This window comes from Lipophrys pholis, assembly GCF_963383615.2.
Source record: "Lipophrys pholis genome assembly, chromosome: 10".
Taxonomy (NCBI): domain Eukaryota; kingdom Metazoa; phylum Chordata; class Actinopteri; order Blenniiformes; family Blenniidae; genus Lipophrys; species Lipophrys pholis.
Genome location: NC_137640.1, coordinates 17,635,713 through 17,654,478, shown reverse-complemented (window position 1 = coordinate 17,654,478; position 18,766 = coordinate 17,635,713). Strand labels below are relative to the sequence as shown.

Below are 18,766 nucleotides of genomic sequence, written 5' to 3'. Positions count from 1 at the left end.
AAATATTGTTCGCAAATTTGTCTAAATCTGTGTTAGTGAGCACTTCTCCTTTGCCAAGATCATCAATCCACCTCTGCATTATCAGGCTGCAACATGAGGCGATGGCCGTGGATGAATGGCACAACAATGGTTCCTCAGGATCTTGTCACGGTGTCTCTGTGTATTCAAAATACCATCAATAAAATGCACCCGTGTTTGTTGTCCATAACAAACGCCTCACCATATCTCAACCCCACCACCACCGCCATGGGCCACTCCATCCACAACGCTGACCTCGGCAAACTGCTCAACCACTTCTTTGGTTATGCAAACAGATTTGTTGTCTCACACCATCTTGAAGGTTGAAGATGCTGGACGTGGAGGCTGGTGTGGTTACATCTCCGGTTGTGAGGCCCACTGGATGTTTCTGCGAAATTCCCTGAAACGGCTTTGGAGACGACTCATGGTAGAGAAATGACTATTTAACTCACGGTCAACAACTCTGGTGGACATTCCTGCAGTCGACGTGCCAGTTGCACTCTGTGGCATTGTGCTGTGATAAAACTGCCTAAGACACGTCTGTGAAACAATCCTGTTGCCTAATCAGCATCTCGATATGCCACGCCGGTGAGGTGGATGGATTATCTCTGCCAAGGAGAAGTGCTTACATTTTTTGTTGAGTGAAATTCTGGTGTCATATATATATTTGGCCTACTTACTTGCAAAGAGCCATTTGTTGAAGGAAAACATTGTGTTACTTACAATTTCAGGTCCTTTAGAAAATGTCGAAAGCAAATAAATCTCAGTATTTAACCATTGTGTTTTGGAAGCAACAGAATTTGATGACAAAAACAAGATGCAACTGCATTTTACACATGAGGTTTCTCTAAACATAGATTTAAGTAAAAAAAAAACTCTAATTCTCTACTTCAGTAAAAAAAAAAAAAAGACAAACTCAGGGAAACTTATTCACGATGTATAATAACAAGCAAACACCAACCAGAAACCCCAATTTAAGGTTAAATCAAGCAAAGCCAGAGGAGAGAATCATGAAGTGCTGGTCTGAGGACAGTATCTTAACTCTCCAGGGCGGCTTCGACTGTACAGACTGGGAATGTTTTTATGATGCACTCAAAGACATGAATGAATTGACCGATATAATCTCGCCGTATATTTCATTCTGTCTGGACTCTATTATCCCTCACAAGAAGGTGGTTAAACATTCTGATAAGTCTCAGAAGATTGCATCAAGGGAAGTGTGAAATGAAATAAGGAAGGCTAAAGCAAAATACAGAGATAAATTGGTAAATGCAGTACAGCAGTGGCAACCTCCAAGCAGCCTGGCAAGGTTTAGAAATGATGACATCCATTCATCACTATCTTGATCAGGGAAAACAACCAGTCAGAGAAAATGGGACAAATAAAATGGACATCTTTAACTCATTGTTTTCTCCTTTTGAAACTGACTACTCAGAAAGAGTCACCTCGTATAAATGTTCACTTGTACCTGAAAATTATATAGTTGTTAAAATTATTAAGTTACTGTCCTGAAGTCAAGTCTTTTATTTGTAACAAACAAAGTATACACACAGTATAATGTGCCGTTAAATGTTTTTAGTACTTGTTCCACACCGAAAGACAATTTTTAATAATCGATTAGAAGAATAAAAACAGCTCAATGTTTTATTTTTTTTGTGTGTGAATTATTCCAGATGTGTGCTGACTGTGGCCAGAAAGCCACAATTTGGAAAACATTGACAAAACTAAAAAAAAAAAAAATGCCAAGGAGTTAAATGACTCCAGACCAGTTGCACTTGCATCCCTGTTCATGAAAGTGTTTTGAAAGCTCATAAAAGATATGGTGGTCTCCCTTGTAGACGACAAACTAAACCCCTTACCGTTGGTTTATGAGATTGGCAAAACATGTCGGCGATGCCAAACGTTTTATTCCGGCCAGAGCTTATAAGCGCCTGGAGAAACATGTAAAAAGTCTCATGTAAGGATGTTTTCCTCGTCTGCTTCTAGTTGCCTCACATTTAAATTGGCCAACTTGTATCTTATTTGAAATTACCTGCTCAGTTTTTAGTGCTGCTTTTAGAATTTCTGACAAAGAGAATCCAGCCAGTGTTGGTGAACGGACTCATGTCTGGCAGCAGGCCTTCAAACACAGGCTCGCCTCACAGTTGTGTCCTGTCACCTTTGCTCTTTATTATGTACACAGACAGCTGCAGAACTTTACAGGACGAGAGTCATTTTGTTCCAATGACGGCCACGACCAGGCCTTACTGCCTTTTGCGGAACGGTGTGAAGCTCATTTCTTGGATTGAAACATATTAAAAACCAAGGAACTAAGATTTGCTTTTTGCAGAAAAGGGATATAAGAGAGCATAATTCATGATCAAAAGGTCTGAATTGTTGACTCCTACAAATACCTTGGCACTGTGTTGTACTCACAGCTTAAAACTGACATAAAGACTGAGGTGGCTGCCAAACGGGGTCAACAAATAATTTATTTAATGCAAAAGATAAATTCTTTTGATGTCTGTGACAGATCTCACAACATTTTTACCATTCTTTTATTGAAAGCCTTTTAACATTTTCGTTTACCTGCTGGTGTATACGGGCTGTTTGTGAAAGACAAGAACAGTTGAAACAACATCACCAAATTGTTCTCCAAAGTCATTGGAGCTCGCCAGAAGGACTTTGGCACAATCTGGGACGAACAAGTAGCTGAAAGAGCCAAAACAATTATCAGCCAACCTGATCATGTTCTGTCAAACGAGTTCTCTCTGATGCGTTCAGAAACACTAATCACTCCGAAAAGTCCTTCATTTCCTCTGCTATTAACCTCCTAAATGAAGACCACACCCATTTTAAATGAATTTATTTAGAGGACTTTTTTTTTCTTGTCTAATTTCTTTTTTCTTTATATTTTTATTACAGTCTTTTACATTGTCTTGTTTTGTCCTTATTTGCTTTATCTTTTTGTATTACTTGCTTTATAACTGGTATAAGTAGGATGCTTACGATGTGCTGACTTGTCCCATGCTTAATTATTTTTCTTGACGGATTATTTAATCTTTTTTATTAAAATTTTTTTTACACACACACACACACACACACACACACACACACACACACACACACACACACACACACACACACACAAAAGAAAAGAAATGATATATAGGACCAAGTATGTCAAATATCATTTTCTCCCCCGTTCGAAGGACCTCGTGTGCGGCGTTGTAGTTGTTTACGTCCCGCAGCCGCGCCCCCTGTCATGTGATACGTCCTGTTACGTCACAGTGACGTCGGGGCACGCCGCTGAGCGTGCTGCAGAGTTTGAAGTCTGAGTAGTTAGTCACTTACTAAAGTACGGCAATAAACATGGAAAACGCTGATAAGTGCCGAGGCACTACCTGACAGGCGCCTCCAGAAACACCTGGCTCCGGGACTCCGGCTCTGCTCCTCCGCGGTGAGTGAAAAGTTTAGTTCTTTCACGTTTACCTGCGGACTGAGAAACCGTGATGAGGCGACAGGATGCGCTCGTCTTGTGGTACTTTCTTTACCAGAAGCGCAGATTTCCCACTGATGAAAAGTTTGAAGAGTCAACACTTTGCCACTGGCATGTCCAAAAAGTACAGAATTCCCCACGAGACTCGCGTGTTTGCACTCGGCAGTGATTTCAGACAGATGTTGTACGATTCATTGTTTGTGACTTCAAGAAATCGTAAAACACACAGAATATCCTAACGATATTAAAAAACAAAAAAGTGCAAAAAACCCCCCCAAAAAACAACTATATTTGTGTGGAGGTCCTTCATTGTGTTTGGGAATACTCCTGCATGGACTCGCCCTGCTTTAATATTTGTCTTATAGCATGCAGCTGGATCATTTATTGAGTAAAACGACCTCGGCAGCCGCCTGGTCACTGTTGTCTTATGTTGTACGTTAAACAGCAGGAGAAATGTCTCCGTTTAACTCTGGTAATATTTCAGCTTCGTGAGCAAATCAACATGGAATGTATTTCCCCCAAATATTTGTCCCGTTTTTATCTCCTTTCCTTCCTCCAACGTGTGGGCTTCCTTCATTCTGCCTCGCGAACCCGACGCAGAGAGACAGTCAGTCTCTTCATGACATAGACTGATTACCTCTTCTCTGTTTTCCCCAACGAAAAAAACCTCCCAAAAAACAAAGAAAAACGTTTTGACAAAAGATTGTTGTGTCGTCAGAACAGTCACAGTTTATTCAAAGTGCATGTTTATTTTTCAGACTCTTCCTTTTCTATTCCATAGAGTAAAATATTTTTTATAAAGGTTTTGTTAAAGTCTTGTTTGTATTCTTCTCAGCCAGGCGTGAGTCTCATCTATTGGCACAGTTTGAGCAAAAACAACCCTGCACGTTTACATTTTCACTTGTTCTGTCTGCAGGTTTGATGAGGGTTTCAGTCATGAAACATGAATATATGACTTAACAAAACAAATACTAAAAAGTATTTTGCTGATTTATTGACTTTTGATCTTAGTGATGTGCACCTATAAATAACTCAAAACAAATACTCTAACATACTATTTTTCTATTCTATTCTATTCTATATAGCTTTTTTAAAGAATTTTTTTTTACACACACACACACACACACACACACACACACACACACACACACACACACACACACACACACACACACACACACACACACACACACACACACACACACACACACACACGAGTTTCAAATGTCTGCAGCCTCCAGCAGTTTGCCTCGGTTGGATGGACAGTCCGACCTGTCTGTCCTCTGTGGGAACATTAAAGAATCCCTCGCTCTCGTCTGGAGCGTGAAACACACTCTCGAGACAATCAGACCCGAGCCTCCGACCTGTGTCCATTAGATGGCGCCCCTTTGCAGCGCTGAGCCTCCTCCTGGCTGCTCTCCTCGTCTCCATCTGAGGATGTTTGACCAGCAAACGTTTGCAAAACGTGTCTCTAAATCTGCTTTTGTATGTCTCCATGACTCATGGGTGATTTCACAGAAAGTTTGCATTTGTCTTCTGACAATTTGCTGTTGAGAGAAATATGAGTGTTTGTTGAAACAAAGCTTTTGTTGATGGATGACTGAACTACAGACGTCAGCAGCTTTTTTTCAGTTTAGCAAGTCGGCTATTCTCAAACCTGACCTAAGCAGCACGTCACGGGAATTATGTTTTGCTGTCTTTCTGTACCGGGTGCATGTATGTGCACGCCTGCTGGTCATTTGTATTGTGGAGAACATATTTTTGTTTTCATTCACATTGCCGGAGTTTCCTTTATGCCGTCCATCCATCTTCTATACCGCTTTCTCCTGTGCAGTGTCGTGGGGCGCTGGAGCCAATCTCACCAAACACAACCACACATACGGAAAATTCACCACTGAACCTCACATGCACGTTTGTGGACTGTGGGAGGAAATTGGAGTTCCTGGATGAACCCCCCCCACCCACACACGGAGAGAACATGCAAACTCCGCACAGAAAGGCCCGGCCGGTACTTGAACCTAAGACATTTTTTTGCAGTGAGGCGAGAGCGCGAGCCACTGCTCCACTGTGTGACCCCATGCTTATGTCATACAAATATACAAATTTTAAATTTTAAGACTGCCCATGTAAAGAAGGCAGAAGGGGAAGTCGTGCCCTAAGTAAAGTGAAGCCAAACCCTGGTGGACAGACAGACAGACTGAGAGACAGACGGACAAGAGCCTTCAGTAATAAAGTTGATGGGTTATGATTCTGAAAAACGTCACATTCTAGTTTTCTTTGAACTTTTCTAAGTTTCTTATTTTGACAATCTCAAAACCTGCCAAGTCTTGTAGATAAATCTAAGTAAAAGTAAAATAACTTTGGTCGTGTCAGTGTAAAATCATAGCCGGTTGCAGATTGTGCCAACAAAAGCGCATTTGCAGAAAGAACAGAAACTTGACGGAGTACAAAAATGCTTTCTAATTTCCCCCCATACAATCGGGATTCAAGAGCCACTCATAATTTTGCTTACCTTGATGAGCCCAGTTAGTGAGCTTTGTACTTGATTATTTCTTGGCAGGACACAGACATTTCAATGTCATCTCCGTTTTGGTATAGTGCAACTTGTTTTACTCCTTATCAGCTCTGAATTGTGTCCAGCCTTTATACGGGTTGCCGTACGTCACTAGAAAGAGCAGAAGGCGTTGTAATAAATTCGTAAGAAGGCATTTATTAACCTTGAAGACTTTGCTGTGCTGGGATGGGAACTTCATGTCACATTTATCTGTAAACCTTATAATAATTGTTTGATGACACCTTCCAATTTAACATGTATTTTTCTTTAACAATATATAAAAGAGCCACTGTCACTGTATGGTTGGGACAATCTAAATGAACTTAATGTTTGGCGGGGTGGGGTCCATCTGACTGCCCCAAAAATTGTATTGCAGTTCTATCATTCTTTTTGAAAAATGTACATTGCTCATGCAACATTGATATCACAGTGACATTAAATTTGCAGTGTCTTGTGCAGCTTTGATATCAAGCATTGAAATAGACAATTTAAAAAAATATACACACTCCTTGAAATCACAGTGAAAGAAATAGAGAGAATATTGAGAGTCATCCAATAAATACGCAGTGCAATATGGATATGCTCGTTCAATTTGTCCGATAAATGATGTCAACACATTTTAGCATGTGATGACATCATTGGTTGACCTTCCGACCAATGCCGAGAGCCAGGAAGCCAGACGGAAGGAGTCCAGAGACCTTGAATATTGACCGTGGTTGATGCTGATTTCAGGAGGATTATTAGTGGATCAGAGGCAAGTGTTAAAGAAATGGCTGTAGGCTCAGGATACCAATATACACTCTGAATGCACGGCCAGGCTTCCAGAGCAGAAGTGACTAATTGATAAAAGAAAAGGAGAAATCCCAAAAATAAACACCTTCTCACGAGAAGGTAACAGAATCAAAGTCCAATATGAATCAAAACAAAAACCAAAAGTATAAGAGAAAATCAATCTGAAGACATTAAAGAGGGATTGGGGCGCTAACAGATGAACTGACAACTAAAGCCCTGGTGCAGGATCATATATATAGAGAGAAACCTGGACAGCTGGCAACAACCAGGGGTGATCGGGGGAGATGAGGGACGACAGAGGACATAAGGAGGCTGGTAATATGGGAAATTTAATATGGATGAAAAGCTCCAAACTAGAACAACTAAACAACACCAAAAATACATGTATCATCACACAAGGTTGTGGTGAACAGGATACATAATATAGTGTTTCTGAATACCAGATAGCCTATATATATCTGTTCAGGTGTTTTCATATGTAAACATCTTTCTTCATGCTTGAATCTGATAGTTAAAATGCTAAATTGCATTGAGAAGAAATGTTATCGCCATCCTGATAAACCACATTACCTGCCATGAAACACCACAGAAGAACAATGTCACCGAAAACATTCTTCACTGGTTTTTACATTAAACTTAATAATGTGGTTACGTTAAGCCTTTAAGGTGAAATGTTTTTCTAGTTTTATCAACTTGCCGTGTTCACCTAGTACTATGCGATACTGGTTGTGCTGAGATACATTTTTCATTTAACTATTATCACAATAACTTTTGCACTCCAATGTAAAATTGCTTGCCAGGAGGAGAATTTTGCCCCGGAGGCTCCACAGCGTCATCGTAGTCGTAAAGACAGATTTGATTTTCCAGCAACGAACCGACTGATTGTATTCTAAACACTGAACGTGTAGCCTTTTGTAATGCAATGTTGTTGTTTCATGAAGCAGACGGAAAGGGTACCGACAAGGAGAGTTGGTCACTCAAGCAAAATAACAAAATAACCGTGGGCTCACCACCTGCAGGAAGGTTCTTAAATGGTGCATTGTGATCTGGGTGACAGTGCTCAGACTGTCACCCCCGCAACCCTGAAACGGATAAGCGGAAGAAAATGAATGAATGAAAATCCGAGTATGCACTGTGCTTTTGGTCTTCACTGCAGCAAATTTACTTTTCATCTCCCACAGACTCGGCTCACCCAAGGAAATCTAATATTGGTCTCAATTGAGTATGAGCTGTATGTGTTCACACCGTGTTCTTTTTTAAAATGTCACTTTTGCATTCGAGTATGCAGACAATTTTGCCTTAGATATTGAGTTGTGTCTCTGCCGTCTTCATAGTACTAGACAAGGAAGCTGAAAAAAAGAAGAAATCGACTACATATGGTGAAGAACAGAAACACAAAACCCAAATGTTTGATGTGCGAAAGAGTGCAAATATGTTGACATTGATTGGTACTGACTAAAAAAAACCATAACACATAATTCTGGAATACCAGATTTAGGTCAAATGTTTATGCTGTGTTTTATAATGTCGGTGTAAAACTTGAGCTGAATGGTAGGCTGAACTGACGATTATTGTCTTCAGGGAAGTTTAATAATTCATGATCTTCTGACTCCATCTGACAAACAGCAGAGATTATAGCCGATCAAACTGAGATGTTGGAGAGCTGCACATCGTGTCCCCCGGAGCTGCTGCTGTCCATGACGGAAACATGTGTCAGAGTTTGACAACGCAGTGCGTTATTTCAATGAGAGTTAAATCAAATGAACTAATGAGGAAGAAATAGAGCATTTGCTTTTGGTGTGAGGCCGAAAGAGGCTCCAGGAGGTTTCATTTGAGGAATCCTCTGCCAATTGAACACGGCTTTACTCATCACTGTGAGTCCCAATTCTGTTTGGAAGTCTTGTTTTATCATACCCCTTACTTGGCTCTGGAGGCGCTTTGGAAAGTTTTGGTTGACCTCTGAGTGCAACCACAATTTGAAACCAGTTGGGTCAAGTCCTTGTCACGTAAAGACCTCAAGAAAGGTGCACGATTGTTTTTCACAACTAAGGACTCCGGCTCCAAATTGCAGCTCAATCAAACGCACTGCCCCCAGATTTGTCCTTAAATCTAATTATTGACAAATCAAAATACACAAGACATCTTGTGTACACAAGTATCTTTAGTTTACTTTTGAAAGTAAACTCTTGCCAGCTTCTTTTGCTTCCTCAATAGTCACACTAAAGAAATGGAATTGCGAGCCACTTTTCACTGACCTCAGGCTAAAAGTCCCATATAGAAGCAATCCAGTTACCGCTTTGTATGATTTGTCACCCCTGTGTGTGAAACTTTTAAGAATGACAACTGCTAATTCAATCTGGCTTCACAGACAGGACAACACATTTTGTCACCGCTGTTGAGTTTGTGCAATCCTTTCTGTCTATTGCGTTAAATTTTATTTAAGCGCTACATCATCATCATCATCATCTCGTGTGGGCCCGAGCGCTCTCCGTGAGCGGGATTTGCAAACAAACCAAATCAGTACATCAAAGTAATAAAAGTGCTCTATCATCTGCTTTACTGAATAAAAAGGATGCCATGATGGTACCACCATACATGCAACAGTATATGGTAATGCCAGGAGTTGAAGAATCACAGCAATCTTAACCGTCATTTAAAGATATCCTGCATTATTATCATGGAATGTTTTGTGCTATATATGCTCTAACTGTTTTCTTGAACCTAAATGAATAGTTAAACACATATATAAGATAAGATATCCCTTTATTTATCTCGCATGTGGAGAAATTTGCATTGGTACAGCAGGATAGTACAGAGAAAGAAGCACGCATAGCAGGAACTCAAAAAGCAGATAAAAATACAATATAACAGAAGAATATGCACACGGTGCCTATAAGTGTGGACATGTACAGAGTATGGGGGTGGATGTATTGCACAAAAAAGCAGGTAAAAATACAATATAACAGAAGAATATGCACACGGTGCCTATAAGTGTGGACATGTACAGAATATGGGGGTGGATGTATTTTACATAGTAAATACGTTCTTATAGATTATTATAGTTATAGCACCACTTCTTGTCCAGTTGGAGTGGAGTGATATTGTCCGGTTGTGGTGTGCAGTGGTCTACTGGGAGCAGGCTTGGTTGAAGAGTCTGACTGCAGCAGGGAGGAAGGACCGGCGGTATCTCTCCCTCAGACACCGCGGGTGGCGAAGCCTGTCACTGAAGGAGCTGCCCAGTGATGTGACGGTACCATGTAGGGGGTGGGAGACGGTCTCCATCAGGGATGAAAGCTTCTTCAACATCCTCCTGTCTCCCACCACCTCCACAGGGTCCAGGGGGCAGCCCAGGACAGAGCTGGCCTTCCTCACCAGTTTGTTCAGTTTGTTCCTGTCTGCAGCCGTAGTGCTGCTGCTCCAGCAGACCACTCCATAGAAGATGGCTGATGCCACCACTGAGTCATAAAAGGTCCTCAGGAGCGCTCCCTGCACTCCAAAGGACCTGAGTCTCTGCAGCAGATGGAGTCTGCTCTGGCCCTTCTTGTAGAGAGCTTGGGTGTTGTCAGACCAGTCCAGTCCATATATGTTTATATATCTTGTAAGTCTGGTACATTTCTACCTGCAGGAGTACATACTTTTTCTTGCTTATAAACCTTCTGAGCAGCTACAAAATTACAATGAGATGCTTCTAGTTGTGATTTTCAGTCAGAGGGCAAGAAAGAAATGATGTATCCTTCACAGCATTTCTACAGATGACAAAAGCAGAAGAGGTAGAGGAACGGCTCTTGTGCTGGGTGGATTCGCACCCAGTGGGATGCATGCCTTGTAAAGTGGCTCAATCAGTAAAGCTTCAGCAGCAAACATTAGCAAGCAGAACACACTAAAATCAAAAACATGTTTTGTGGGTTCCTGCTGAGGCAACAAAATCAAAAGGCGTTGGCCTTGTAGTCGACATCAGCTTGTGGACGTGTGGTCAGGAGACATGAGGACGAATGCTTTATGTTCCAAGTCATCAGCAATTATCAGCCTGAAGATGAACTGATTCAAGAAGCAGAAGTCACCTAACGAGCATAATAAGATCAAAACCATTATCTCACCCGGGAGCCATTCGAAGTCTACATTTAATTTGATATTATTCCTTCGTAAAGTTGAATCCCCTCTGTGTATAAATACTGATCAACTTGTGGTAATTCCTCTTCACGCATTGATGCCACTTTAACGTCGTCTTTCTTTTTGTTCCAGCTGCTGTCTTGCTGTTGCAACAACTAACCATCAGGAATGTCCTTACACGAGGTAAATAGGATGACACACGCACACACGCACACACACACACCCTCTCTACCTGCCTTACCAAGCCTGTACCGGCCTTTTTGATGAGCTGTATGTAACATTTAAACCTCAGTGCCACTTTGCCATAGTGCACTACGTCTTGTTTTCGCTTTAGATGATGACTGGCTCAGACGCCTCTGGCTCCTAAAAGGTTTATCTTTAGTTCAGAGCTTTGTTCACACTCACTAAAGTCTCAGGACATAACACACACATGCACAGAAACTTGCACACTCACACGGAGAGGACTCGATCAAATCGCATTGCTCACAGAAAAGTGAGAAGCATTTCAAACGAGCTTTTAATAATGTCTTTATGCAGAACGATGAGCTTGCTATCCACATTTTAGAATGTAAATATATTCTGAAGCAAACTTTGCTGGATGTGGATTTTTAAACCCCTTTTTTTCTGAAATAAAATGGGCAAAACGTTTTAGCATTTAACTTTCTGGCCACCAGCTGGAATCCCCGGCAAAGGTTATGCCCAGGCGACACTATTAACACCCAGAGGCTGATTTAAATATTGACATTTCAAATGAGTGAAAAATGTTCTAACACATGACCTTAATACTTAAGTATTTATTTATTTATTTAATATTGAAGCCTTTATGATGCTATAATTAAAAACAAAAAAAGCCCAAAGTGTATTGCACCTTATTATAGTTGCACAGCTTCTGTGGCGCTCTCACTGTTTTGGCTAAATATACTTTAGATTTAAAATATAAACATTTACTTGCTGGCATTTAATTTGGATTTCTGAGGTGTTTTTTTTTTATTTATTCTTGCTTTAAAACATCTAAAGCTCTAGATGTTTCTACATAAACATTCTTCCCAATAAAACTAATGATTGTGTCTTAAGTGAATTTATTTAGCATGAAAAAACAAGGGGACAATTTGTACTGATCAACTGTACGACGAGGCCGCAGAGAAGCTTTGACTAAATCTGCAGCTCCATGATGAGTTCCTCGTGAGATTACGTTCATGGCACCGCTTTCCACTAACCCCGAGTGCTCAAGTCAAGGAAAGAAACGCAAGAGCAGCATTCACAGAACATAACTGCCACGGATACAATGAAGAATGAAGAGAATCAAGATAGGATCAATCTGTCTGTCTCTGTGAGACTCTACTCCTCTGTCAACCTTTGTTTATTAGTCTGCCCTCGTTTGTTTTCTAGAGAACGCCACAGTTTTCAATAACTTATTTCATTGTAAATATGGTTTTAGGGCTGCTGCTTTGCTCCAATCCAGAATTAACCTCCTCCTCCCTGGAGCAGAGATGTAGTTATCTGAATCATTAATATACAAGTGAAGATGATAATGATCTTTTCTTTTCTGAATCTGATTGCAGAAAGTAAAGTTCCTTTTCTCTTGATGTGAACCTTCTGTTTTTAGTTACACGAATCAGAGGCAACCACTGGGTGCTGTGCAAGTTAACCCTTCGGATTCCTTCTCTCACATTTTTGTAAAGATATTCAGTTTGTGTCTTTCCTCCCCGCAGAGTTAATCACTGAACGCACACACCTACAGTGATGTGACTGAAGAGCGGCTCTATTTATGGAGGGATCCTAATCATGCTCTTTGCACCCCCTGCTGTTAGTATGCGTGCAGGTGAACGCATTCAGCTTTGCATTGCAGATCCCGACTCTCTCTGCGGGACTTGAGAGATTGAGAGACACACTTCGCATACGTTGCATGCGGAATGGCAAGATTGTTGCATCGCAGCTCCTCTCACCATCGTGGTGGATTGTTTTTTAATTTTGTTTTCTTGTTTAAGAGAAACACCCGATGCCACGAGGGCTCTTCGTGAGCTCCTGAGGGATTGACGTGTCCTGATGAAATGATGTGATAATTTGTACATCATCCTGCTGTTAACAGGCAGAGCTTGTCCGCTCAGTGTGTGTCCAGCATGGTTTCAGAATTGCCGCCTATGTAGCTCTGTTATAGGCACAGTTATAGGAACAGACGACAGCTCAGTGGACGGTGGGATACCTGTGGCCTTAAGATTTGGTTACATGCAGTACTGTGGTCAGAGTTGCGTGATATTTGGCCTGTCTCAATGACTGCTCATCACACATGCTGATCTCTACTGATTATCAGGTTCTGCCTCGGTGGGTGGCAAGAAAACTGGACAGAAGGACGGATTGTCACAGCCTATGCAGTTTCTTCAATATTTTGAGCCAGAAGTCTGAATTTGACAGAGTAAACTGAACTGAGGTCGTGGCTTCAACCTTGCTGACAAAACTAAATACATAACTATTAAACACTGCTGTCTTGATTGGTTGGTTATTCTGAGCATGAGAGGCTTAATTATCAACACTGTTGTGTTATCCATAAGACAATAATTGATTTAAAGTTTCAAAAGCCAGATTCAAAGAATATCTTGACTGCCACAAAAGCACAAGACTGCAGCTGAAGGCTGTTGGCTCATATTCACAGCGAACACGTCAACAGATTTTGCAAAATGCTCATGAGAGAGATATGGAGATGTAGTATGCTCATAGAAATCAAGTGTAAAGGTCATGAACTCCCGATGGAAAAATAAAACTGGTTGATGTAATGGAATCAGTGGACTGACACTTGTTAGTGAAGCCACAACAGATTATAAAGGGTCTGAATCCTTCAACTTGGATTCTTTAAACAGCTCAACACGTTGTTCCAATTTAAGGAGGGAAATATATGCTTTTTCTTTGAATTGCCTATCATGACTTTATGTACAAGCTGTGAGGAAGATGTAGCAGCAGGGTACTGCCTGAGGCAGCAAAGATGAGTGTGTTGATCTCGGGGTTGTACGTAAAGCGGTAGAAAATGTGTGACTTATTAACTGAAATTGTCTCATTTCATTTCGCCTTCCAAATGTACGATGAAGTAAATTTTTCATTAGAAATGTGCAGCAGAAAATCCTGTGAATGAGTTTTCTTCTATGAACACTATTGGATGGTTTGTCCGCTCAGATGCAGCTGCTATGGTTGTTACATACATCAGATTGAAAATATAAAAATTGGAAATCCAGCTTACACAATTTGTTTTGATATATTCCCTGTTTTCATTCCCATCTTCTAAATTTGGGCTCCCAAACATTTTCACCCCAAACTCCCCAGGACCAAACAGGATATCACTATACTTATCAAGTACTGATAGAAAACACAAGTAAAACTGTTTCCAAGATACATATGGTATTTAATTATAACAACTTTTGAGTACTCCCGAGGGAAGGGTGCATTACACAGTTTTGGGATATCACTATATAAATCTACAGCTGAAATATTAAAACCCAAACAAAACATAACCTGACCCTGTTTTACACTTTCGTTGCTCAGCATCTTGGCCACGTACAACACACTGAAGCTTCTCTTCTCTATTTCTGGCAGCTCTGTTGAGGGGTAACCTTTCTGAAATGTTCCTTCTGATTTGTTTGGGAATAGAAACTGTTGCAGGAATTGTATCAGCGTTATTGTACAGTACAGCTGTTATCTGTAATGAACGGTGATGAGCCATAACTCAGGGACTCGAGCACGGGCACATTTGAGGTTTTTGAGTCCCACTGTGTCCTGTCACACTGAGCTGAACATATGATGCCACTGGCATCGATACGGCACAGTAGTCTTGATTGCCGGAGAGACGCTGAGCTGACAAGTGCCCGCGTCTCATCTGTTTTTAGAGGCGGTGGCCTGCTGAGAACCCCACCGTCTTGTCTGATCACACACCAGTGTCGCTGCCTCCATCCCATTCTCACTTCCTGTGTGTGGCATAGTGGGAGATTGGCCAGGTGGTAACGCCGCCAGCTGCTTCTTTTCGGCGTCTGATTGGTTGCATAGACGTATGTGTTGTTCAGCTACCAAAAAAAGACCCGAAAGGTGTTGCACATTCAGCTGGTTGTTTGTCAAGTAAAGTTGTTCCGCCCCAAAGACCACAGTATTACCAGAACCAGCACTGCGTTTCACTGGTGATACAACGAATATAATCACCTGTCAGTCAAACAATAAAGCTTAAGTGCCTCGGACACCCGTTTCAGAAGAGGGAGTGAATCACGTAACCACATCTGGCTCTGGATGTCTCCAGGTTTATGTTTAACACTGTTTGTGTGCTAGCCTGAAAAGAGTTGACTGTTTTCTCAACTGGAATTATTCTGAGAAACTGATTCATGCTTTCGACTGGGCTATGGTGAAGCGTTTCTGACGGGTCTACCAAGAGCAACCGATGATCAATTATAGCTTGTTCAAAGTTCAGCTGCTGGAACGTTAACGTGTATAAGAAAGAGAGAGTATATAACACCTGTTTCAGCCTTATTGCCTTTGATGCTTTTTTCATATAGTATTGATTTTAAGATTGTTTTAACTCTTTATGAATCGCTTCACGGAGAAGCCCTTTGTAATTTTCTGCCTGACTGAATATACTTCAACAAGCAATTTAAAGTCATCAAATGCTGCTTTGTTGAATGTTGTTAAAGTACAACAATAAAAAAAAAAAACAACTAATAAAGCAGCCATTGCTCTACCGAAAGTATGAAATTCCTTTGCAAGTCAATATTCACAACGGACCATCTGTTAGTAGTTTTTAAAAGCCAGGCGTGCGTGCATGTGTGTGTGTGTGTGTGTGTGTGTGTGTGTGTATGTGTGTGTGTGTGTGTGTGTGTGTGTGTGTTTGAACCATTTTATAATTTTTATTGTTGTTATTATTGTATATTAATGTTTTTATACTTTGTCTTCTAGTTTTGTTGATTTGAAATTCTCTCCACTGTCTTCTTTACTGGGAAGTGCCTTGAGCCACATTTTAAATATGAAAGGGGCTATATGAATACAGATTTGTATTGTTTCTATGGAGATAGATATCTTTAAAAAAACATACATTTGTAAATAGTAATGATGGTAAACATCTTCAATAACATCTTATACTTTCTTGGGCTGCCTTTTAATATGAACAAGAGCTCCAGTCTCTTTAATCAGGGCATTGGATTAGAAACTTGGTATTCCAGGAAGACCTCACGACTTTTGTTTTAATCATTGTTGCACATGCACACATAAAAGTCAGGGCAGGAAAAACAAACGCAGTTCAGACTGTTGAACGTCATTTTCATGCTCCGAACGAGAAGCGCTTGCATTGCTGCAGTTCTCTCGGTCACACAGGGATGTATATATACCATGCCCTGTAAGTTCGGAGGGAAACTTAATTACTGAGCAGCTCCTGGTTCACATCACCTGATTTCTCAGAGTAACTTGATTTAACGTGTGCGGGTGAATGGGCAGAAGTGAAGAAAGCGAATCTCTGCGACACAAAACTGGCATTGTGAACGAGAGCAGCACTTGTTATGACATTTCACATCTAAATGAGATTTAGTTCATTAATTCCTCTATGAGGACATCTAGAAAGAAGTGTATGTGTGTGTGAAGTGTGTGTGAGAGTGAAAAGGACACTGGACATTTAATTATCAGCATAAATGAATGTACATTTTTTTCTCAAGCTTTTGCCTTGACCACACATGCTTTGTCAGCTCGTCCTGAAATGTGAGCCGCAACAAACTCTTCTAATGCTAATCAGTTTTATTAAATTTTTTATTATATATATATTTTTTTTTACTTATTCCTGCTGCTTTGATGTATCACTTTACAAAAATAGTTGTGTTGTTTCTTCTGGGCTTTCTGTGGCATTTGAGGAATGTTTATTCAGAAATCAAAAGTCAATTTGCTCAGCAAGTAGGGTGAAACTCATTTGAGGAGTTTTGATGCAGATTTATAAGATTAGTTTTGTTTGGGAGATAGCAGCTGACAAAACAGTTTTTGCTACACACGAGTCCATAATAAATTCAGTTAAAAATAATTGTTTAATCGGATCATGTTATACAAACAGAATTCTAGTTGAAGCTTCAGATCTGCAGTCATTCCACATATTTCTGAATGGCGCATAGACGCACGCACAGTTAAGTTGTATAGCTTACATTATTTAGTGGTATCTGGTTTCACGACGTTTAATCAGAACAGGTATTATGACTATTTTATACAAACAAGACATAGAAATATTCAGATTTTTATACGTTATACGTTCCTATGAAGTGGAGTTATGTAATTGGTGGAGAGGAGCCACAGTCCAGGCGGTCGATGTGTGATCGCTATAAAGCTTCTTTAGCCATGCGGAGCTCAAAAGGATGAGCCGGGTGAGATGGGTCAGCCAATATTTTGGAGACCTTTAAACCTCTTAGTACTTGTATTGTTTTGTGAGCTGTGTGGGGAGGGACTTCATCAATATTTTACAGTTCCGACTTAAGGTGAGCAACTTTACAGTTTCTGTTTTCCCGACCAAAACACACTCTGTAAAGAAGAACCAGACCATCTCTGTGATGACCGATCTCCATTTTAAACTCTCTCTTGTTGACGCCTGGAGCAGTGTTGTTGCCTTTCATTAAGCCCGCATAAGGTTGGAAGGATTACTCTATAACTACAAAACAACACTTTTATCAGGCATGTGTGCAGTGAGGAAAATCAGCAGTGTGCATTCACATTGCCCCAAATTGTGATAATATTGCTCACTGACCTCATCGTCACCCCCTGAAGTGTTCAGCAGTTATTATGAGATGACATGAAATTGGTCAGCATTGTGTGATTCAGTGACCCACGCTTCTTTTCATAGGTCAGGCATTTCGCATGTTGAGTTTAAATGATTTTTCTCATCCATTTAATACTAATATTTAAAGCAATCCTGGTAAATGACTTCATTTATTGCATGTGTTCATATTCTAATCATGAGTAAAAGTTTTATCGGTATACTTGTATCGTGTCACTCTGTGGGTTAAATTGGTTTGTTGCATTGGCTGAAATAAAACAAAACAAAATAAATAAAAAAATGAAACAGGTGTATAAAAACTAATCAGGAAAAGCAAATACAGATTCTGGATGGGTTGGGGTGGACCACAGGGTGGACTGTAGTGTTTGGTGTTTAAAGCTTGACAGCTCCAATCAGAGTGAGCAGACTGCTGGTTGATAGATGATCAATAGCCATCAACTCTCACTGAACTCGGCTCCCGTGACTCTATTTTAGCACAACTGTGGAAGGCGAGGCTGCTAAATGGACATAGATTTTTGGGTGATGTGTTTTCTTGGCTGCCTCAACCTGAGTTGATGTTTGTAATGTGAGGAAGTTGTCTTGATAACACCGATTTACAGTAGTTTTCTAGCAAGCGAATGCTGATTCCCGTTTGCTCTTGTTTCATTTCTTTACAGTCAGTATTAAATGATTTCACCGTTTAAAAAAAAAAAAAAAGAAGATACAAAGATGAAATGTGAGTTGCCTTGTGTGAAGTGATGCGTGCAGGAACCAAAAGGCCGACGGGACAGATACCACACATCCCCAGAACAATGCATTGTGGGAACAGAAAACCATCTGATTTAATAGCAGAGAGCCAAATGAGTGCAAAAGGTTAAGGCATTAAGAGTTCAGTTAAACAGACTGGCTCAAATATCGGAAGGCCACAGGCATCAAAGCAGACAACCAAGTAAAAACCACTGACTCAGTAAGGACTCAGGGAGTAGTGCTAAAACTGGCATGCTGCAGTAAACAGTAAACAGAAGAAAGACACAGTAGACTCCTTTTATGGTCCTTTGGCTAGATT

At 40.6% G+C, this 18,766-nt stretch overlaps 1 protein-coding gene across 1 annotated transcript in view; it reads left to right on the top strand.

Moving 5' to 3' along the window:
• Positions 1-3,286: 3,286 nt before the first annotated feature.
• The window catches only part of LOC308115580 (3',5'-cyclic-AMP phosphodiesterase 4C-like), a 100,157-nt gene continuing 84,677 nt past the window's right edge, over positions 3,287-18,766 (top strand). The window contains exons 1-2 of the mRNA XM_080473151.1: positions 3,287-3,457; positions 11,085-11,135. Coding sequence (XP_080329277.1) covers positions 11,121-11,135 — 15 coding nt within the window. The 5' untranslated portion in view covers positions 3,287-3,457; positions 11,085-11,120. The remainder of the gene's footprint in view (positions 3,458-11,084; positions 11,136-18,766) is intronic.